Here is a 23,309-nt window from a genome sequence, read left to right as displayed (position 1 = left end):
CAGTGAATTTATTTTCTAATTATACGGTAAAAACGAGCCATTTTTCAGTAATAGTGTGGCTGTGACACTCGTATTTTTATATCTGATTTTGTAAGCAAGTCGTTTATAAGCAGAGAGAAGCAATTGACCGTCACGTCACACTACCTCCAGAACTGCCGACTTATCCAAATCCCAGAGCGGCTGGGTCCACACACGGCGTGACCCAGGTCTCAGGTGATGCCGTTGGAAGAACACGCAAGGGGAGAGGTTCTCCGGGTAAAGCTTACAGAACATGCTAGTCTAGCTAGGTATTTATAGTGCCCTTCTCACCGTGCGCTCAGGAATTCAGGCAGTGGGGGGAAGCCGCAGGCAACCCAGAGTTTCAGCGTGGTAGCCGTGTTAGTCTATGTCAGCAAAAACAACGAGGAGTCCTTGTGGCACCTTAGAGACTAACAACTTTATTTGGGCATAAGCTTTTGTAGGCTTAAGCCCACTTAGGGTGACCAGATGTCCCGGTTTTTAAAGGGACAGTCCTGTTTTTGGGGACTTTTTCTTATATAGGCGCCTATTACCCCCCCACCCCCTGCCCCGTTTTTTCACAGTTGCTGTCTGGTCACCCTAGGCTCAATTCATCAGATGCATGAAGTGAAAAATACAGGAGCAGGTATAAATACATGAAAGGACGGGAGTTGCTTTACCAAGGATGAGGTCAGTCAGTGAAGGGGAGCACTTCAGTCTCTCTGGTCACTCAATAACAGACCTAAAAGTGGCAATTCTTCAATAACAAAAACTTCAAGGGCAGATTCCAACGTGAAACTGCAGAACTGGAATTAATTTGCAAACTAGATACCATCAGGTTAGGCCTGAATAAAGGCTGGGAGTGGTTGGGTGATTACAAAACCTATACTTAATTTCCCCATTACTAATTTCTCCCTACTATTACTCACACCTCAACTGTCTGTAATGGGCCACTCTCTTACCCCTTCAAAAGTTATTTTTCCTCCGTTGGTATCCTGCTGTTCATTGATTTATCTCGTAAACTTGACCTCACACTTGGTAAAGCAACCCCCAGCCTTTCATGTATTTATACCTGCTCCTGTATGTTTCACTTCATGCATCTGATGAAGTGGGCTCTAGCCCACGAAAGCTTATGTTAGTCTCTAAGGTGCCACAAGGACTCCTCGTTGTTTTTGCAACCCAGAGGAATGCTTGGCAACTTGGTAGTCAGCTGCAAACGCATCCATCGATGCACCAGGAGGAGGACGGGGCTTGGTTGCTCTTTTCAGAAAGTTTGGAGAAAGGAAAAGAAAGATATTTGGGGGGACTCATGCCTGCGGAAATCTAACCCCATTAACAGAGGTGGTTTGACGTGCAACCCTCCTTTGGGCGCAGGGCGGTTGTTACTGGAAAGCCTGGCGCTTTGAATACGGGGGGGGGGAAGGCGAGAGACAGGTGGAAAGTAACAGGTACATGCTCACCTGCAGTGGAAGGCTGAAGGTGTGCCCGGGTGGGTGGCGAAGGAGCAGCTGGTGCCTCCAGCTCTGTGGCTCAGGCGGATCTATGCTGTAGGGACCGTCGTTCCCAGAGTGAGCTCAGGGTGGGCTCGCTGGCTTCTTCCACACACATACCCCCACCCCTCGGAGCTCTCTTCCCTACAGGAAACGTACATCATCTCCTGATATCCTGAAAACAGCCCAGCGCAAGGCCACATTGGACGTGATTCCTAATCCCTGGGGTCTGGAACGAAGATGGGTTTGGTTTCACTGCAGAGCTGGGGGGCGGGAGGGGAGGAAGATTTTAGGGACGGGTCAGATAGGACGTGAGAGTGGGGTAGGCTGCCAGTGGGCGCATCTTTTCCAGGTTAATTTCCTTTTCCTCACAGAGCAAGGCTCCAAAATCCACGGCCTGCCCCACTCAGACCCCCAACCAGCTGATGCCTGTCCTGTTTGCTGAGCCGGAGCCCACCCGATTCTTACTTAGATTGCAGCAGGGCTCGCAGCGGCTTAGCCATGTGCAGGCAGGGAGGAAAGTGGCCTTCCTGGCTCTGGGTTAATCTGTGCCAGTGAATCAAGACAGGTTACGGCAGAGATGTTATTGACCCTTGCCTAAGGCCCCCCCACTAGCTCCTGGAGTCGTGGGATGATGTCAGAACCTCCACTTTCTTTTTGTTTTTTAAATCGTTTCTCAGTTGCAATGAAAATCTCAGTGCTGTCACCTGACAGTAACCATTGCCTGAGTGTGCAGAGAGCCTGCGACAGTAGCGCTGAGAGACAGGGTCTACCCCATGTAGCTCAGTGGGGCGTTACTTCTAAGACCCACTTCTCTGGGCCAGAGATGGGGCGTGTGCCAAGGCTACACCTGGGGAGGGAGAAGGCAGTCCCATGCCTCTCTGTGTTTGGAGGAAGGAACCCCGATCACTGCCACACCAAGTGGGAGAGGGGATAGGAGGGCCTATAGCATTGTGTCTATAGGGGCCCAGATAGAGTTTGATCCATGGCTGGAATAAAGGAATCTGGGTCTGTCTAGTCCTTCCCCACAGTAATAGCTAAGCCCCCCCCCCCCCCCCGACCATTCTTTAATGTATCCCGAAACAAATCGGCCCCCCGCATGAGGAGGGGAAGCAGCATCCCCACATGGCGGTCGCCAGTCAGCTTAGTAGCGCCAGAATCCTGCTGGGGAATCATGGGGACATGGCTGCAGAAACTGGCAGAACAGCCCCAGGGCCAGCCCTGGTGAGCGACTCCTTCCCAGTAACTCAGTCTGGGAACATTGGCCCAGCCCCTTTCTGCCAAAGGGTCTTGAAAATGTTACTAATCAGCGGCCTTGCTTGGGTGTGCAGAGACCTTACAGCTCCGATCGCTTCCTCCACCGCTAATGCAGCCTTCTTTGGGGCACAACGCAGCCTGGGCCACGTGACTGTTTAGGACAGAAAGTGGAGAATAAACTACCCAGTTAAAAGTTTGCGGGGCTATCGCTGTGTGTTGTGGAGCCAACAGGAGGCCCCCTTCTCAGCTGCTATGTAATACAAATAATAATCAGAAACATTTTGTTCTTCTTCAGCTCCATCCGTCTCCAGCTCTCCCCGCGCTTGGCAAGAAGGAATGCCACCAGCCCCGTGGACCTGGGAAGGAGGTAGGTACCCACTCGACGTATGATCAACTAGTCCATCAGCCGAGTCTTAATGCAAACCAGTTCCTCCAGCAAAACCGCCTCCTGGCCATGATACAACTCCTGCGCAAGACATGTTTGCTCTGCAGTTTTGGAGGGGAAGGGGGAAGAGGCTCTGGCACGCCTCCAGCAGTTGGCGGGGGAGGCTGGGGGCATTTTCAGAGAGAACATTTTGCATTGAGCAATGAGCTGGAAAACAATTCCTGGAAATCTCCTTCTCAAAAGCAGAGAAGACATTGTGATCAACAATCAGCTCGGAAGGAAGGCCCAGCAGGAACAGGGAAGTGTGATGGCCCCTATAAGTCAAGCCTCTAACAAAACAAACCTTAGAAAGCAGGTATCCCAGGGACCCTGCCCCGTGACTGCAAACGGGAACCCTTTGCCTTTATTCTCTTACCAAATGCAATGGGGCGCATGTTGCTTTAGCAGCCCGTGTGTTACTGGCCTCGTGGATCAGGGGGAAGCGGTAGACATGATAGATCGTGATTTTAATAAGACTTTTGATGCAATTCTCAGAAGCTAACTAGGGAGATGTGGTCAAGATGAAAGTACTGTGAGGTGGGGGCACAACCGGTTGAAAAACCATACTCAGAGAGGAGTTATCAACGGGTCACTATCAAACTGGGAGGACATATCTAGTGGGATCAGTCCTGGGGCTGGCCCTATTCAATATTTTCATGGCTGGAGAGCACGCTTGTAAAATGTGCAGCTAGGAGGGGTGGCGGACAGGATTAGAATTCAAAATGACCTCGATAAACTGGAGCATTTGTCTGAAATCGACAAGGTGAAATTCAGTAAAGAGGAGTGCAAAGCACTGCACTTAGGGAATAACTGGCCAGGTGGTTGTACTGCTGAAAACAAGCTAGGGGTTAGAGTAGATCACCCATTGAATAGGAGCCGGCAATGTGATACAGTTGCCTAAAAGGCTAACATCATTCTGGGCTGTATTAACAGGAGTGTCGTACGGAAGACGCCGGAGGTAACTGGCACTGGTGAGGCCTTAGCAAGAGTATTGGGATCAGAGGTTTAGAAAACCTGACTTATGAGGAAGGTTAAAAAACTGGGTCTGTTTAGTCCTGTGAAAAGACTGAGGAGGGACCTGGCAAGTCTCGCATTTGTTCAGGGCTATTCGAACGAGGACGGTGATCAATTGTTTTGTGTGTCTTCTCTTGCGTCCTGCCACGTGCCAATAACCTGCTTAGAACAGCTGTTAGCCCTCACAGACTGGACCTTCATATAAAAGCGTGTCCCCAAACCCCTAAGCCCTTCCCGATCCCGTGGTAACAGCTGCGGCAGGCTCAGTGCAGGGGGGGGGGAAGGGTCACGAGACCGCTCTCAAGCACCCCCCCCCCCCTCAGCTCCCCCTCTCTGGGGGGGTCTAGTTTTCCTCTTTGTTTGGAGGAGATAAATGGAAAAGGCCGTTTCCTCTCCGGACACTGCTGCTCTGATTGGAGTTGGGTCCTCTCCGTGCTCCTGCCGGATCACGGGTTACATAAACGACCTCCCGGAAGGCAACAGGGAAAGGCTGATAAGGGGCACTAATTAGGGTGGCCTCGTTTTCCCCCACCAGTCAGCACTTTATAGCCCCGTGTCTCTGCCGACCTCCCTGCTCAGCACAGACCAAGCCTGCCCTTGGCCTGGGGGGAGTTTGATCGTCACGTTTGCAGGACTCAGGGTCTGATCATAGAATCATGGACTATCAGGTTGGAAGGGACCTCAGGAGGTCATCTAGTGCAACCCCCTGCTGATGGCCAGTCTGGGAAGGGGACACAGCCAGCCTCCTGTAGCAGAGAGGGGTAGCCGTGTTAGTCTGGATCTGTAAAAAGCGACAAAGAGCCCTGTGGCACCTTAGAGACGAACAGACGTATCGGAGCACAAGCTTTCGTCTGCGTCTGACGCAGCGGGTATTCGCCCATGACAGCTCGCGCTCCAATACGTCTGTTCGTCTCTAAGATGCCACAGGACTCTTTGTCGCTTTTTACAGCCTCCTGTAGGGCATTTGAAATGGTCTTAAAATTGTAAGCGGACCTTTTACATTTCCAGGGGGGTTTCCTGCAGGTGAGGGGCTCGGGAGGGAAGCCTGGGATCTGGGCCAAAGAGCAGCCAGCCGGCCGGCCGGTGACTGTGTCTCTCTGCCTTAGGCAGCAGCCTGCGTCGCGTCTCTGTCTCGGGACCCTTGTGTGTCGTCGTTCCGAATGCGGAGAACGAGCGTTACGGGGCGATGTTCCCGCAGACGATATTTATGTTTTTAATCTAACATCTCTGTGTGTGTACGTGTGTGCGTGTGCACGCCATGAACAGAATGCTTCCTTCTGGCTTTAACCATCGCCTCCGTGCAGAATCCCAAGGCCAGATCCTCACCTGGCATCGAGCTGCGTATGGAGTCGGTAGAGAACGCTCCTGCAAAGGACTCTGCGGTGGGCATGAAGTGGAGCAGAACGAAAGCTTGTCCCGTCCCCGTCGGTGTTTCTGAGCCGCGCTGGGGAGGGCAGCCCCCCGCCGTCACAGCCCGGTTTCAAGCTCGGTAACTAAACCAGCCGAAGACGTGGGGAGACGAGGTAAGGCTGAAAGAACAACCTGCTTCAGTGAAGGGGAAACATTAGCCGCCTTCGCTGAATAAAGGAGGGAGGGTGGTCGTGGGCTAGGCCCCAGCCTGGCAACTCGGACACCTGGATTCTGTTCCCAGCTCTTCGGGGCAAGTCATTTGCTTCCTCCATGGCTCGTCTGGAAGATGGAGGCAGTTGGGATGGGAGGGGGTTGGGCGTCTGAGCGAGTGCAGGCCCGGGACTTCCGCTGATGAAAGGCCGAGTTCGGAGAGGAAGGGCACAACACTCGGCTAGGACTCGGGAGACCTGGGGCAAGCCTCCCGCCCTGCCTGTGAGGAGAAATATGTCGCGGAGCTTGGATTCTGCAGGACCAGGGGCCCGGGAAGTACCTGAGCTAGATGGGAGCTTCAGGGCTTTGTGGGGGGATCTCAGCCAAGTCACCGAGCGCCCCTGGGTCCCGTTTCCCCGAGGGTCCGGCTTCCCCATCCAGGCTGCGTCCAGCTTGGGCCAGTGCGGGTGAGATTTGCCCGAACGCTATTGCTGTCCTTGGCCTCTTCTCCATCCCCCCTGGAGGCCTGGCCTAACCGGGCGCTGAGCATGAACGTGGCCATGTGACGTGTCCTCGGGGGAGCCCAGACCCCACCTCCATCACATCACCTCCTTCCACTGCCCTGAGACTCCCAGCGAACATGCCCCGTCCGGAGCCCCTCTTGGCCTCCACGCTGTCCTGACCATCAGGGCTCACCCTCTCTGCCCCCCGCATCCTGCCCCTCCATCAGCCTCCGGCACTGTCGAGTGGCCAGAGGCGCCTGACCGCGTCTCGGTTTCCTTCGTGGTGCATGGTGCTTCCTGGCCCCGTCAGCGGCCGCGGTGGATCCTGCCAGCCTTGCACTAATGATCTTCCTTCTATTGTCTTCCTCGGCATCGCTAGAGTTCCACAGCTCAGCAGGGAAGCGGGGACCCCAGGCCAGGGACGGGCTGGACTGATGGACTCCCCAACAGCAGCACCAATGGAGCCCGGAAATGCTGGGTGACTCCTGCAGAGTGGGGGAAGCTGACGGGTAGACCCAGGTCGGGATCCAGGCTCAATGCAGGTTTCTTGCCCCAGGCTTGGCACCTTCCAACCTTCCTCTTAGCTCTGGGCAGGGCTCACGGCCCCCTGGGACAGTGAGATCAGCCCCTTGCCCTCCCCCCCAAGCTCAGTAGAGCCCCCTTCTGCTGAGTCTAAGCCGTGCCAGGTGAGGTGCTTCCAGCTTCCGGGGATCTGGGCTGGTTGCTAGCTGCGAGCCCTGGTGGAGCTTCAAAAGCAAAGTGCAGCCCAAATGCCCCATGTTTTGGGGTCAGAACCCCACTGAATTGCTCCGTGTTTCCCCCAGTGAGTGCGAATCAGATCCCAGCCCCGATTCGCCAGCCTTTGCCTGAATTCTCCGTTTGGACAATGGGGGCCGGCATTCCCGATTTAGACCGTCAATTCTCCAGGGCAGGGACTGCCCCTTAGTATGTATTTGTGCTCGTCCTAGCAAGCCGGGGCCCCAAACTTGGCTGAGGCCTCGAGGGGCTGCTATGATCCAAAGAATCACTGTCATTGTTCATGCCCGTTGTGACGGTGCTGCCCGTGGGAGCCAGCGGAGGTAACTCAATTATGGTGAACTGCAAACAGAACGGGGCAGACAAACCCCAAACGCTGGTGGATCTTCCAGTGCTTAGATTTACCAACCAGCTTCTATAGTATCGCACTGGTTACTCAGAGTCCAGACAATGCAGTTCCCTTAACGTGCCCAGCCTCAGGCCTCCAGCCAGACACACGTCACATATGATGATAAATTCTGAAAATCTGATCTCATCATATAAAAAAAAAGGTTCTTCCAATCCCAAAGGACCAGCCACACACCCAGGTCCAATTATAACTTAGATCTTACCCAAAATATATGCTTCAATTCTTGTTAACTAAACTAAAATTGATTAAAAAAGAAAAGAGAGAGAGAGTGTTGGTTAAAAGATCAATATACAGACAGACTTGAGTTCAATTCTTGAGCTTCAGATACACAGCAGAGATGAGCTTGTAGTTACCAAAAGTCCTTTTAGAAATAGTCCATGGGTTATAGTCCAATGTCCATATTCAGGGTGACTCCAGTCAGTGACTGGGGATCTCAATCCTTGTGGCTTAAGGTTTCCCCCTCTTGAAACCCAAAGCAGATCTGAGATGAAGAAGGACCCAGGGTTTTTATACATTTCCAGCAGCCTTTTGGCCTGAGAAAACAATAGACTTAACTTTCCTTCTCCTAAACATCATGGCAATTAGCACAGGGTATCCATTAAACAGTTCAGATACAGGTTACCACAACCTTCAAAGAGACAGAGAGACAATAATACCATTTCCCTCAAGTGTTTTCCTAAATGTTAATAGTCCTTTTTTGATCTTTGAATCAAAGCTATAGCAATAGACAAGACTTGTTTGCTTACATCACAAGCCCTGAGCAAACATCTCCCCTTCTACCTCTAACACTGCCGGCTGCATTTCAAAGCTCTGTTCATTTACGGATCTTCCTAGCCAGTCTCTAAAGTTGGGCCATGGGTCAGGTCAGTCTGTGAGGTAATTAACTCTTTTTGGCCCTGTCACCTTTCCATGAGAGATTATATTACACTCATCATGTCACATCCGTGGTGACCTTTTCGCCTGCTGGTTTAGCAGAAGTAGGAGGCTGAGCCGATCACCTCTTTTTCCCTGGGGAAGGCAGAGCACTTGCATTCAGAGACCCCTGAATCATCACAAGTGGCTGGTATCACTTAAAACTCTTCACTGCCACTTAATCCTGGAGGAATGACCAACCTGCCTGCAGGCTTTAGGGACACGGGCACTGACAAACCGGATTTAACCCAGTGCCCCATCTCCATCAGTAGCCAGGACCACCTGGTTTAGAGACAAGTGCAAGGAACCTTGCAAGAGGCAGCTGTGGGGTAACCTGTGCCTTCGGCTAGTTTCCTCCTGACCCCTGTAGTTAGAGCTCAGTTCGTGCCCTGGAGCATCAGGGTTTATTGCCTAAAATCTTGCTTATTTTTACATTGACTGTTATAACTCTAGCGATTCTTATCACCCATTGAAATACCTTGATCTCGGGGGAAGAGACTGAGCAAGGGGAACCCTGGATCAACCGTCTCTTGCCCATTTGCTATTTTATTATTCTCCTTAGCAGTCGTTATTTGTGGTGCCCGGTAGCCTCATTCGTGGACCAGCACCCCGTTGCGCTAGGGGCTGTACAAACACACAACAAAACTATTGTCCCTCCTCAAAGATTTTCTAATCTACGTGATATCCTGTCCCTTTGTGTCCGTCTCCTCTCTGAGGGAAACCGCCCCTGTTCTTTTACGTGAAGCAGACGCCAGATGCAGAGAGGATTTTCCAAATGCTGGGCAGACAGATGACTCGGTAGCATCCTGGGTCTCCAAAATCCCACACCTGGGGGTTGCTAGCTCAGGCAGAGACGGCCAGGTAAAGAGATTGCTTGCAGCTTTTTCAGACCACCTAGTGGTGGGCCCCTCTCCTTGGAAACGTTAGTAACCTGCATATCTACCAAGGTGATATAGGCCATCATGTGCCAGCAATGCCCCTCTGCCATGTACATTGGCCAAACCGGACAGGCTCTACGCAAAAGAACAAATGGACACAAATCGGACGTCAAGAATTCAAAAACCAGTCGGAGAACACTTCAGCCTCTCTGGTCACTCAATTACAGACCTCAAAGTCGCCATACTCCAACAAAAAAACTTCAGAAACAGACTCCAACGAGAAACTTCAGAACTGGAATTAATTTGCAAACTGGACACTATTCAGTTAGGCTTGAATAAAGACTGGGAGTGGATGGGTCATTACACAAACTAAAAACTCTTTCCCCATGCTTGGTTTCCCCCCCCTACTGTTACTCACACTTTCTTGTCAACTGTTGGAAATGGCCCATCCTGATTATCACTACAAACGTTTTTTTTTTCTCCTGCTGATAATAGCCCACCTTAACTGATTACTCTCGTTACAGCTGGAATGGCAACACCCATTTTTTCATGTCCTCTATGTATATATATTTTCCTACTGTATTTTCCACTGCATGCATGTGATGAAGTGGGTTTTAGCCCACAAAAGTTTATGCCCAAATAAATTGGTTAGTCTCTAAGGTGTCACAAGTACTCCTGTTCTTTTTGCTGATACAGACTAACGTGGCTACCACTCTGAAACCTGTTAGTAACATAGATGGAAGCTGGAAGCAATCAAGCAAGGTGTCGTCTTGTTTACTCGAGGGGGCTGCGATCCAACTATTGCACGCCTGGGCTCCCCCAGAATGCTCTGCCAGCGCCCCTCAACCTTGAGCCAAGCCCCGCTTCTGATATTCCAGTCCGACCCCTCTCCTGATCAGAAAGCGACGACTGCACGTTGGTTTGTGATACGGTCAAAGATCCTGAGTCGCTCCCTTCCCTCCTGGCGTGGGCCCAAAGCCGGTTCGAACCCAGCTCTCCGGAGGGGAAGGACGAATGCATGATCTGGCCAGATAGCATCCGGCCTTACGCGGTCGGGTCCCGGAGCAGGATCTGCAGTCTTTGCCCACAGTCCAGCAAAGCCATTGGTGGGGAATGTCAGAGTCTGGGCACAATTGCAATGGACTTACCCAGCAGCAGAACTGGACCCAGGCCTGGCTTGTTTTCCGACCTTTCCCCCCAAACCTGAGTCGGCGCCAACCCCATCTCCTGCCCATGGGCTCCTGCCACCCCAACCCCCACTGTGCTGTGTGTGCCGCGGGGTGAGAGGCGCTGCGATTTCTGGGGCACTCACCCCACAGCAAGGTGACGGCAGCGGCCGGGACAGGCAGCCAACCCCCCAGCGGGCAGCAGGCAGAGAGCCAAGACAGCCTGGTAGTCGAGTGCCGTTGGGTTGCAGGGCTGTCGTCTACACACAGACTGGTATAACTGGGTCGGTTGCAGGGGGGTGATTGCTTCCCACTATTGTTATACCTGGGGTGGATGCAAATAGCCCAAGAAGAAGGTGTGTTACATCGGTTTGGTTGATTCCCCTCGGGGAATAGTGTTAGCACTTTTCTGCCAGTAGCTCTGCTTCCACACTAGAAGGTTGCACCGTGTTAACTAGACCGGGATAGTTAAAGTGGTACAACTTTGTTGTGTGGCCAAAGCCCTGTTAATTCAGGGAAGCCCTATGGCCTGTTTTATGCAGCAGGTCATGACGCGGTGTGTTACTGGGGGCTGGTGTCACCTCCTGAGAGCCTGCTAGTACGGTGTGGTGGGGGGATCCCTAAATCACATTGCAAGCCGGGAGCCGTCAGAACATGTTACCCATTCTCTTGTGCTTTCAGGGCGTGAGCCGACCTGGGGGTCAGGAAGAAACTGTCTTGGGGATGGGTTATCCCGGAGCTGCGTCCAGAGCTGCTGGGAGACCAGGCAGAATGGGGCTCCTGAGGTAGCCAGACCCTGGTTCCGATCCCGTTTGGCTGTTTCTGCGTTCCCTTGTTGTCGTGTCAGGACAGCTGGAGCTTGGGTGTCATTATTTATTGTTTCCTAAATGAATCTTCGAGAGTGAATTTGTGTGGATGTTTTTACAGGCAACTGATTAATCTGATTCATAAAGAGCTAAAGGGTTTTTTGTCTTCCTCTGCAGCGTGGGGCATGGGTCACTTGCTGGAGGATTCTTGCACCTTGAAGTCTTTAAACCACAAGTTGAGGACTTCAATAGCTCAGGCATAGGTCAGGGGTTTATTACAGGAGTGGGTGGGAGAGATTCTGTGGTCTGCGTTGTGCAGGAGGTCGGACTAGACGATCATAATGGTCCCTTCTGACCTTAAAGTCTATGAGTCTATGATTTAAAGGAGGGTAATATTAATGCCAATCAACCTGCCTTGGTGGAAAATCCATCCCGTGGGACGAACTTGCTATCTTTTTTGATGGGATGGCAAGTTTGGTTGATAAAGGTGACAGCACTGATGTAATAGACTTAGATTTCTGTACGGCGTACGACTGGGTACCGGGCGGCCTTTCGATTCAAAACCTAGAATGAGAAAACATTAACATGGCGCATTAAATGGAAGAAAAGCTCCCTAACGGATCGGTCTCGAAATGGAACCGTAACCAGGAAATCTTCGGGGCCGTGGGGGTTTCTAGTGGGGTCCCCACGGCTCGGGTCTGGCCTCGGACCTGTTTAATGTTTGTATCAATGACCTGAAAGGAAAGGGAAAATCATCCCTGAGAAAAAGCAACACAGGGTCCTGTGGCACCTTAGAGACTAACAGAGGTATTGGAGCATGAGCTTTCAGGGGTGAATGCCCACTGCGTCAGACGCATGTCATCTGTTAGCTCTGTTCGTCTCTAAGGTGCCATCGGACTTTGTTGCTTTTTACAGACTAACACGGCTACCCCTCTGCTACTTGATCACTGAAAAAGTTTGCAGATGACACCAAAATGGCTCCTGGCAAAGACAGAGTGCCGAGGAAACTGTCCTTTCCTGCTCTGCGATGCTGCACTTCGGGGGACTTCCCACCCACTGCCCCATGGAGCCCAGCCCTAGAGCCCAGTTCTCCCCTCTCCAAGTCCTGGGTCTCCACCCTCTGTGGTTGGCTCTTCTGCTAGGACGGCCAATCACTCCCCACCAATCGCAGGCTTCCTCTTTCCCTGCCAGGAGCCTTTGATCTGGTTCAGCAAGACAGGAGAGAGGGCGGAAGGAGCCGGAGGCTGCAATCTGGGGGGGACCCAGTTCCTGCAGTGCCGGGAGACCTACCCAGGTAAAGGGGAGACTGCAGGATTCTGCCCCTGCAGCTCTTCCCACAGCAGCAATTCCAGCCCGGGGGGGGGGGGGGGTTTGCCCGGGTGGGGGGGGGGAGCTGGGGCGGGGGGCGGATATTGGGGTGCAAAGTTTGGCCGCTTCAGGTGCAGGACCCCACCTTCTCAGTGGAGCCAAGTGCCCAAAGGGGAAGTTGCTATGAAGACCCGCACGCCTGGGCAGGGGCGAAACGCTGGCTCGCCGCGCAGATCGGCTTCAGCCGGGGTGCCACTTCCACGGCTGGAATTTGCCCCCCCAATGCGCCACTGCCTCGCGCGGTCCGGGCCCGGGTCTCCGCTCCCCACGACGCTCCTGCTCGCTGCTGGCAGGCGCTGGCTCTCACCGGACCGGACCCCCCGCTTGCAGACCACCCAGGCCCCCGCTTCCCCCGAAGCCCCGCTGACTTTCGCGGGACGAGGCGCACTCCGAAAGTGGAGCAGTTGCATGGGGCCGAGGCCCGGGGTCTCAGCCCCTGGCCGGATCCAGCCGGCTGTTTGCTGGGCGGCTCGCAGCCTCTGCCTTCCCGGGCGCACATTTGAAACTGAAATTTTGACAGGTTAAATTGACGTTCTGCTGGGGCGAAATCCAGCCTGGACGCGTCAGGAGTTTTCACGCACTCTGCCCCCTTCCCTGCCCCAGCCCTGTTGGAATTCGCTCTGTTCTGTCCACACACACAGGGCCCGGATTCTGGCTTCCCACCCGAGGGGCTCCTGAAGGGGAAAGCTCAATGCTGGGCGAGCTGCTGCCTGACTGCAAAGTGCATCTCAGTCCCAGAGCTCCCTTCCCCACCCCACAACTCCGGCAACTCCCTCCCGGGTCCCCAGGCACCCAGCTCTGCTGATGCCCCTCAATCCCGACCCACAGCCCTCCCGCCCCCCACTAATCCAGCCCTGGGCTCCCTATAACTCCTGCAGCCCGCTCAGCTCACAAGCTGAGGGTGAAAAGCCGGGGATGTGGGGTGAAAACCAAACCTCCAGTGGAATCCGCGACTCACATCCAGCCTTGGCTGCTGAGTGAAACAAACTGCTGGCCATATTGCAGAGGGGATGGTTTTAGGGTGACCAGATGTCCCGATTTTATAGGGACAGTCCCGATTTTTGGGTCTTTTTCTTATATAGGCTCCTATTACCCCCCACCCGCTGTCCCGATTTTTCACACTTGCTGTCTGGTCACCCTGGGTTGGTAGGAGACTCTCCCGCAGAGGGAATCCAGGAATAGTGCCGAGCTATTATGGGGATGATTGTATTTCTGTACTGTAGCACTCACGATGTGCTCGGGGCTCTCCCCGCGTGGCAGAGAGTTCCCACCCCTTGGGGCCCCCCCACCTGAGAAAGCAAACAGGGGAGGCAGTGTTGCCTAGTGGATGGAGTCCTGGGCTGGAGTCGGGACTAGAACCCAGGTCTGCCAGTGACCTGCTGGGTGATCTTGAGTGAGTCACTTCCCCTGCTCCATGCCTCAGTTTCTCCTCTCTGTGCCTCAGTTTCCCCTCCCGCCCTTTGTCTGTCCTGGCTACTTAGACTTTAAGGCCCCAGTTTTTGAAGTGGGGGGGGAAGGGGGAAGGAACGAAATACAGACCCATGGGCGTATTAATCCACCCCTAGCTGGCTGGATTCCTAGGGGTGTCACAACAGGCGGAGCTCAACGCAGCCAGCCCCAGAGCGCTCTTGTGTGGTTAACATCGGGAGAGGGATTGGTAAATGATTTGCTCAGGGAAGCTTCTGGAAGGGGTCAGTCCTGGGTCATCTAGCAGCTGCCACGTAAGGTATTGACTTCAGGGGAAAAACCCGGACACGCCGGACTCCCCTCGGTGGGAGCTGAACCTTCGGAGGGTTCAAAGACGGGCTCTGTCAGGCGGGGGGTGCGTGACGCTAAACTGAGCGGGGAGTCCAGTCCGAGGTGCGGGAGGCTTCGAGCCCCGTGGCTGATAGCTCGTCCCTGAGCCGGCGGCAAAGGACAGGCAACAGCCGAGCCCCTGTGGTACGTGTGTCCTTGGCGTGGTACCAGTTACCCTGGGGTCTGTCTTTACCAAGGGGACCCCAGGGACACTCAGCACAGGCTGGTCCTATCACTGGGTCTGCCAGGTGATGTGCTCCACTGCCCGGACAGCTGAGATCAGGGCCCCTCGCTCCACAGGCCTCCCCCAGTCTATGCCTACAAAGGGAGGAGGATTATCTCCTTTGTACAGATGGGGAAACTGAGGCCTGGAGCAAGCAAGTGACTTGTCCAAGGTCACAGGGGGAGTCAGTAGCGGAGCCGGGAATCAAACCCGGTTCTCCTGAGTCCACCAGGCCGTCGGGTGCCCCCTTAGACAGAACCGGTGGCCTGTAATGCTTCCCTTTCTTCTCACCCCCAGAGTCCGCCTGTGAGGATGTGGCTGTACCTGGCCGCTCTGCTGGGGCTGTACTTCCTCCACCGATGGTACCGGGAGCGGCAGACTGTGGAGAACCTCCGAGAGAAATACGTCCTGATCACCGGCTGCGACTCCGGCTTCGGGAACCTGCTGGCCAAGCAGCTGGACGCGCGGGGCCTGCGGGTGCTGGCGGCTTGTCTCACCCAGCAGGGCGCGGAGCAGCTGAGGAAGGCGACGTCGCAGCGGCTGCAAACGGTGATCCTGGACGTCACCCGGACTGACAGCATCGCCGCGGCCACCGCCTGGGTGAAGGAACAAGTGGGGGACAAAGGTGCGGGGCCCGGGTCTGGCTGTGCCCATCCCTCGCCCGCCCCGGGTCATGCTCCTTGCTAGACACTCATCACAGGCATATGGGTACTGATTGTCCTATTGTCCTATTAGCATGCGGCACAGTCACACCCAGTTCTCCCGTGGGTGTCACCTGGGCTGTAGAGCAGGTTGGGGAGCTGTGACTGAAGGTTTTTTTTTGGTGGGGAGGGGTCTTGCTATCCTCAGGCCCCCCAGCAGGGGCCATCCTTCCCCTCGGGCATAGCCTGCTGGAATCTGCCCGCTGAGGGGGCAAGGGACAGCGTGACTCTATTCCTATTGGCCGTTCACAGCCCAGAGCATAGGCAGGAGGTGAGAACTTTCCTGGGGTGTCCTCCGTCCCTCCCCTAATGGCTGTGGGGGTGCGGGGCAGATCCGGGGAGAAGGAACGTCCCGTCCTCCCAGCAGGGTGGAGATTTGAGAGAGAGCAGTGGGTTGTGGGAGAGGAGTGGAGATTTCTGGGGGAGGGACAGGAGAGGGAACAGCGCCCCCCAGTCACACACCCCATTTCCTCCGCCCAGGGCTCTGGGGCCTGGTGAATAATGCGGGGATCGCCATCCCCGCGGCCCCCAACGAGTGGCTGACCAAGGACGACTTCGTCAAGGTGCTGGACGTGAACCTGATCGGCCCTATCGAGGTGACCCTCAGCGTCCTGCCCCTGGTGAAGCGAGCCAGGGGCCGGGTCGTCAACGTGGCCAGTATAATGGGCCGATTGTCCTTCTTCGGAGGGGGCTACTGCCCTTCTAAGTACGGCGTGGAGGCATTCTCCGACAGCCTCCGGTGAGTGACCAGTGATAGGGCACCCTTTTCAGCTGCACTTTCTGCCCCGTGCAACCCCCGCCACCACCACCACCCGTGCACTGACCCATGGTGCAAGTGCCAAATGGTGAATACACGCCCGGACGTACTTGCTGCAACGTGCAAATAGCCCGGCCGTGACGTGTGTGTATTTCTGCACACGATGCACCTGGATCTTTGTCTCCCTGTATTGGTTGGGCCCATGGGACTCCTGCTCGGGGATGGCCACGGGGATTGAATCTGTCACCTTTGGCCCTTAAAAACATGCGACTGACTGGTGAACCTCTCATCAACCACTAGCGAGAAGGTGCTCTGGCATCGAAGGGGTTACTGGACTCCTGCCTGGCCCCCGGTTGATCTGGGAGGATAGAGAAGGAAAGGGGAAACCGGGGCAAAGTTTGTGACTGTAGCGAAGGGTGTTTCTCCGTCCTGCCGGCTGGCTCGGGGTGGAAAGGCCTGGAGGTGGCTGTTACCCGGTAGTTAAGAGTTCATTCCTTCCGGAGCGTTCGCTTTGGCAACCGTGCGCGTCCTCAGGGAAGGGATGTTGTCAAGCGACTCTCCAGGTGTAGCTGCTCCGCGTCTTGCTGCTCTGCAAGGCAGAGTGTGACCCGCCAGCACGCGTGCGAGGGCTTCCCCTGCGCTGCAGCAGTGTCTGCACGGGACATTGCTGCCGGCCAACTGGGGCGCTGCAACTCCAACCCTCGCTGTGGAGACGGGCTCTTCGCTGAGACTTGATTTCTCCTTGCGTCAGCTCAGAGGCTCCTCCGGATGCAGCCCTGCGCTGCTGGGCTTCGTCTACACGGGAGAGTTGCTTAAAGCGAATCAGGTTTTAAACCAAGTGAGTTTGTGATTCCAGCCGGTTTAAACTCGGCCGCCCTGGGCTGCCCTTATCCTGAGAGCAGGTTCCCCGCCTGGGGCTGGCTGAACGAGACGGGTTCGAAGTCACACCCGAGGTTAGTCTGCCGCGACTTTCCCGTGTGCTCCCAGCCCCGCCCGTGTGCTGTGGGTGCAATTTACAAACCAGCGTCTGAAAGCCCCAGGCTAAGTACGAAATGGATCCCTGGATCCACCCACCCACAGCCCCGGCAGGATCGGGGCCGCAGCATAGGAGAGGAATTCCCCTTTCTTCCCAGCAGCTGCGCCATCCTTCCCCACCCCATCTGCACCAGCAGAGCTGTATTGGAAAACGCTGTTAGCGTCAACTCAGTTCATGCCGGTGTCGCTTATGCCAGCCAGTGAAACGAGCCACGTTGGCAAAAGCACATTGATGCTGGTATCACTGCGTCTCCACTAGGGGAAATCACCCAACTCCCTGACGGCGCTAGCCTGGCAAAAGGGTCTGGTTTAGAGCTGGCCTGGCTCCCAGGAAGGTCTAGCTGCCAGACAGCATGTGTGACGCTCTGTCGGTCGTTTCACATGCCCCTTCAGAAGAGCTCCGCGTAAGCTCGAAGGCTTTTCTCTCGCGCGACGGAAGTTGGGCCAATAAAAGAGATGACCTCCCCCGCCATGTCTCTCTCCTATCCTGGGATGGCCCGAGGACTGCCCATTGCCGGCTCTGTAAGTCAGTGAAACGTCCAGGGCCAGAGCCTCGGATGGAGGAACTCAGGAGAGCGTTAGGTTGAGGGGCGCTCTGCCGATTGACCCCAGCTGAGGATTGGCCCTGAGGCCTTATAAAACCCCGAAGCAGGACGTCTTTCGCTCTCTGGTCCAGTTCACGGGGTCCAGTCTCCCTAGCAGAGGCGCAGTTATACTGGTCACAAAGAATAGCTGTTCCCATATGGGACGGGGCTCGGGCGACTAATCCCCCCATGGAGGTATTCTGCAATAACTACTGCGCTTTTAATTTGCATCTACCTCAATCCAAATTAACTTTCAAGTGTAGACAAACCCGAAAGCCCCTTGATTCCAGTATCACTGTGTCCGCACAGGTTGTGGAAGCCACCAAGCCTGGCCACATACAAGACTTACGTGTAGACTGGGGCTAGTTCAAGGCATGTTTGGATCTCACCTCTTTGGGAACCAGCCCAGCCCCCAGGAAGGTGCTGTTCCCACACGGGTTAATCCTGCTTGTCCCATTTCAGGCGTGAAATGCTGCCTTTCGGGGTGAAGGTGTGTGTGATCGAGCCGGGCTACTTCAGCACCACAATTACCAACCCTCAGATCATTATCGAGAACTTCACTCGCCTCTGGGAGAGGCTCCCCGAGGAAACCAAAGCGAGTTACGGGGAGAGTTACTTAAACGCTTGTGAGTACGTTGCCCCATTCCCTTCCCCACCAGCCGGCAGCTCCCGCGCACCCTTCTCTCGTCCCCGGCCCTGCACTGCCGCAGAGCGGCCTTCGTGTCGGCAGACACAGGGCGGCTACAGGGGCCGATTCTCAGCTGCCGTGCATTGTGACTGAGTGGCATTGCACTCACACGTTGCACTAGTGCAAATGACGCCACACTATGCACGGCATTGGGAGGTCAGACTCCTCGTTCCCGCTTCGGCCTTGTCTAGCCAGGAAATCAGGTGTTTTTCTTTTCAATCCGGCTAGCTCAGCCCATCTGGCTGAACTGGATGGAAACCCCCCTTCTTAAATGTGGCCACAATTTAATGCACCGTTCAGAGAGGTTGGGCCGTGCTTGCGTATGGCCCGAGATCAGGTGTGTCTTTCGCACACACGGTCCCTGAACGCTGCTGACCCTTGCACGGGAGCAGAACTCCCACACTGATCCCCTGAGAGTAATAACCCGCTCACCCCCTGCTGCTCCACCGGTGAATCAGGGGTAGCTGGTGCTTCTCTCTTGGGGGATTTTGCTTTTCTGCTCTTGTCAGTGCAGCAGAGCTCAGCCCCGAGCCGCTGATCACCCTTCAGGTGGAGAGGCGTGGATGGTGGGGGGAGTGTCCGAAAGCCGGGTGCAGAGACGGTGCCTGGCTCTGGACAGTGACTACGGACAGATGGCCCCTCTGCGTTCAGATCCGTGTGCCGGCGTCAGCGACAGAAACGCTCCCGCGGCTTTTCACCCCTGCTCAGACCCAGGGAGCACTGGCTGGATCCCTGCGTCTCGTTGGCTGGATTCATCCCTAAGCCCCTGAGACCTGCCACGGGCGCAGATCTCAGTACGAATGAGCCCTGGGGGTCTCCGATTACGCATTCAGTGCCTGAAAACGTAGCTGCGTGCGTCTTTCCTTGAGTGATGCAAGGGGCCCAATCCGGTGTGATACTGCGGGCCAGATTTACAAAGGTATTTAGGCGCCTAACGCTGCAGGTACGACTCTAGTGGGACGATCATGGGTGCCCAGGTGACTTAGGCACCGAATTCACCGAGGTGCTTTTGAAAATTCCACGCGGCGCTGCCCTGCCTCCATAGGCGTCTGCCGGCTCTTTGCAAATCTGGCCCGCGGTCTCGCCCGGGATCTGGCCCCTTGTATCACCCGCTCAGCTGGTGGGATCTGGCCCGACATGGGGAACGGTGGCACAGAGCGACAGGCCTAGGCTCACCCCGGCTGCGTGGGGCAGAGCAGAGATTGAACCTGGGTCTCCAGCGGCCCAGGTGAGCCCCTAACCACTAGGCCATCCTGCCGTTGCCGTTTCGCAGCCTGTGCTCACAATCCGTCCTTCCCCTTTGACCTCTCAGCCAACCCGTTCAGTCCGGGACCTGACTCTCTGTTTTGGCCTGTGCAGTTATCCGTGCCACCCACGATATGCAGAAATCCTGCAACTCCGACCTGTCTGTCGTCACCCGTTGTATGGGGCACGCGCTGACGGCTCGCCACCCCCGCACCCGCTACTCCGCCGGCTGGGACGCCAAGCTGGTCTTCATCCCGCTGAGTTACCTGCCCACCTGGTTCGCCGACATCGTGCTGACGTGGTCCTACCCGGTACCGGCCCAAAAAGCGTAGGAGGAAGATGCGGCGTTAGAATGTCGGCAGGGGGCAGCGACCGGAGGAGCGTCGCTAACATACGGGTTCTGAATTCCTGGCGGGGGTGAGACCTCCTGTCCCGTGGCGCCCAGCTGAGACTATGCAAATCAGTTCTTAATTACAAATGTTGAATCAAAGCAGAGCTCCTTGGAGTTTGCTTCACCGGTGCAACCTCTTCTCCATGTCTTGGGATGGAATGTGGTTTCCTAACCAACCCCGGCACAACATCCCCTCTCCCTTTAATCCACACCCCGGACACAGACCACCCCCTCCTTGTGTCTGGGACCCGCCCGTCCTTGGTATTCAGCTCTGTTTCCTATCTGCCTGTCCCCAAATCTCCATGATCTGTGTCCTGGGTCTCTCGCACCCCGGCGACCCCAGCAGGGTAACCCAGCCCATCTGGAGGGGAGGCAGCAGTTTGAAACTCCACCATACAAGAGCCTCTGATGAAACCAACCCACTGCATGCTGGGCCTCTTCTCGGGTCCAGGGCCAGACCAGTTTGGCCGCCGGATGGATCCCCTGCTGGGAGTTGCAGGCAAGGCCGGGAGCGAATCGCTAGTCAGCCCCGAACAGATCCTGCCGGCCGGCGTCACCGAGAATGACTTACCCCGCAGATTCCTTCCTAAGCAGTTCCTCAACACCCGTGTGAGAGACGTCCCTGTCCGTTGGTGCATCCCCACCCCTGTGTCGGGAGACCCAGTTGCATCATGTCTAGCTTAAGCAAACAGCCTATCTAAATCCAGAGACCCAAGAACTCACAGCCAGCCAGCATCTGTCTCTGGAAGGCAAATCCAAGGTGTTCCTGATTGCTTAGCCCTAGGTAGTCCCCACTGCTGCTTATTATCGGACCAGGATCAGGGCCCCGGGGTCCTGGGCGCTGCCCAGACGCTGAGTCACACCCTGCCCCGGAGAGCTGACCTGCTAAGCAGAGCAGACAAAGCATGGGAGAAATGAGCTATTGTCCCCATTTTACAGATGGGAAACTGAGGCACCTGGGTTCAGTGGCTGAAATCCAGCTGTCACTGACCTTTGTGGGAAAGCACTGGACTCTTTGCTTGTGACAGCTTCTCGCACAAGCTCTTTAGACACCACAAGCCTGGGCTTTTTCTTTTCAAAAGGAGTCCGAGACTGCCTGGTGTTTGGGAAGCTGCAGGGCGGGGTCTATTCCGTGTTAAAGGACTATTGGAGACAATACACAGCAGGGAGGATAGGATCAGAGGGGTCAGGGCAGATAAGAACATAAGAACGGCCGTACTAGGTCAGACCAAAGTATCCAGCCCAGTGTTCTGTCTGCTGACAGTGGCTGATGTCAGGTGCCCCGGAGGGAGTGAACCTAACAGGTAATGATCAAGTGATCTCTCTCCTGCCATCCATCTCCACCCTCTGACAAACAGAGGCTAGAGACACCATTCCTTACCCGTCCTGGCTAATAGCCATTAATGGACTTAACCACCATGAATTTATCTAGTTCTCTTTTAAACCCTGTTATAGTCCTAGCCTTCACAACCTCCTCAGGTAAGGAGTTCCACAGGTTGACTGTGCGCTGCGTGAAGAAGAACTTCCTTTTATTTGTTTTAAACTTGCTGCCTATTAATTTCATTTGGTGACCCCTAGTTCTTGTATTATGGGAACAAGTAAATAACTTTTCCTTATCCACTTTCTTCACATCACTTATGATTTTATATACCTCTATCCTATCCCCCCTTTTCCAAGCTGAAAAGTCCTAACCTCTTTAATCTCTCCTCATATGGGACCCATTCCAAACCCCTCATCATTTTAGTTGCCCTTTTCTGAACTTTTTCTAATGCCAGTATAGCTTTTTTGAGATGAGGAGACCACATCTGTACGCGGTAGTCAAGATGTGGGCGTACCATGGATTTATATAAGGGCAATCAGATATTCTCCGTCTTATTCTCTATCCCTTTTTTAATGATCCCTAACATCCTGTTTGCTTTTTTGACCGTCTCTGCACACTGCGTGGACATCTTCCGAGAACTATCCACGATGACTCCAAGATCTTGTTCCTGATCAGTCGTAGCTAAATTAGCCCCCATCATATTGTATGTATAGTTGGGATTATTTTTTCCAATGTGTATTACTTTACATTTATCCACATTAAATTTCATTTGCCATTTTGTTGCCCAATCACTTAGTTTTGTGAGATCATTTTTAAGTTCTTCACAGTCTGCTTTGGTCTTAACTATCTTGAGCAGTTTAGTATCATCTGCAAACTTTGCCACCTCACTTTTCACCCCTTTCTCCAGATCATTTATGAACGAGTTGAATAGGATTCGTCCTAGGACTGACCCTTGGGGAACACCACTAGTTACCCCTCTCCAATCTGAGAATTTACCATTTATTCCTACCCTTTGTTCCCGGTCTTTTAACTAGTTCTCCATCCATGAAAGGATCTTCCCTCTTATCCCATGACAGCTTAATTTACGTAAGAGCCTTCGGTGAGGGACCTTGTCAAAGGCTTTCTGGAAATCTAAGTACACTATGTCCACTGGATCCCCCTTGTCCACATGTTTGTTGACCCCTTCAAATAACTCTAATAGATTAGTAAGACACGATTTCCCTTTACAGAAACCATGTTGACTTTTGCCCAGTGAGTTATGTTTTTCTATGTGTCTGACAATTTTATTCTTTACTATTGTTTCAACTAATTTTCCCGGTACTGACGTTAGACTTACCGGTCTGTAATTGCCGGGATCACCTCTAGAGCCCTTTTTAAATATTGGTGTTACATTAGCTATCTTCCAGTCATTGGGTACAGAAGCCGATTTAAAGGACATCCTAATTAATAGTTCCGGAATTTCACATTTGAGTTCTTTCAGAACTCTTGGGTGAATATTATCTGGTCCGGGTGACTTGTTACTGTTAAGTTTATCAATTAATTCCAAAACCTCCTCTAGTGACACCTCAGTCTGTGACAATTCCTCAGATGTGTCACCTACAAAGGACGGCTCAGGTTTCGGAATCTCCCTAACATCCTCAGCCGTGAAGACTGAAGCAAAGAATTCATTTAGTTTCTCCGCAATGACTTTATCGTCTTTAAGCGCTCCTTTTGTATCTCGATCGTCCAGGGGCCCCACTAGTCGCTTAGCAGGTTTCCTGCTTCTGATGTACTTAAAAACATTTTGTTATTACCTTTGGAGTTTTTGGCTGGCCGTTCTTCAAACTCCTTTTTGGCTTTTCTAATTCCATTTTTACACTTAATTTGGCAGTGTTTATGCTCCTTTCTATTTACCTCACTAGGATTTGACTTCCACTTTTTAAAAGATGCCTTTTGATCTCTCGCTGCTTCTTTTACATGGTTGTTAAGCCACGGTGGCTCTTTTTTAGTTCTTTTACTATGTTTCTTAATTTGGGGGATACATTGAC

At 53.9% G+C, this 23,309-nt stretch overlaps 1 protein-coding gene across 2 annotated transcripts; it reads left to right on the top strand.

Moving 5' to 3' along the window:
* Positions 1 to 12,357: 12,357 nt before the first annotated feature.
* On the top strand, positions 12,358 to 20,060 carry LOC117888708 (retinol dehydrogenase 16-like). Of its 2 annotated transcripts, none has more exons than XM_034792345.1 (5): positions 12,358 to 12,466; positions 14,858 to 15,185; positions 15,742 to 16,000; positions 18,100 to 18,263; positions 19,685 to 20,060. In XM_034792345.1, the coding sequence occupies exons 2-5, from the start codon at positions 14,873 to 14,875 to the stop codon at positions 19,900 to 19,902; spliced, it is 954 nt and encodes a 317-aa protein (XP_034648236.1). In that variant the 5' UTR covers positions 12,358 to 12,466; positions 14,858 to 14,872; the 3' UTR covers positions 19,903 to 20,060. The 2 variants fall into 2 exon arrangements, with proteins under 2 accessions (XP_034648236.1, XP_034648235.1); XM_034792344.1 differs by lacking the exon at positions 12,358 to 12,466 and adding an exon at positions 14,274 to 14,481.
* Positions 20,061 to 23,309: the final 3,249 nt, after the last annotated feature.

This window comes from Trachemys scripta, chromosome 16 (genome assembly GCF_013100865.1).
Source record: "Trachemys scripta elegans isolate TJP31775 chromosome 16, CAS_Tse_1.0, whole genome shotgun sequence".
NCBI classification, from domain to species: domain Eukaryota; kingdom Metazoa; phylum Chordata; order Testudines; family Emydidae; genus Trachemys; species Trachemys scripta.
The sequence above is the reverse complement of the archived record's forward strand: the minus strand, read 5'-3'. Positions and strand labels throughout refer to the sequence as shown.

Coding starts and splice junctions, on each gene's coding strand:
- LOC117888708 (XM_034792345.1), top strand. CDS start 14,873: ATGTGGCTGTACCTGGCCGCTCTGCTGGGGCTGTACTTCCTCCACCGA. Junction 15,186..15,741: donor GGAACAAGTGGGGGACAAAG/GTGCGGGGCCCG, acceptor TCCTCCGCCCAG/GGCTCTGGGGCCTGGTGAAT. Junction 16,001..18,099: donor GCATTCTCCGACAGCCTCCG/GTGAGTGACCAG, acceptor GTCCCATTTCAG/GCGTGAAATGCTGCCTTTCG.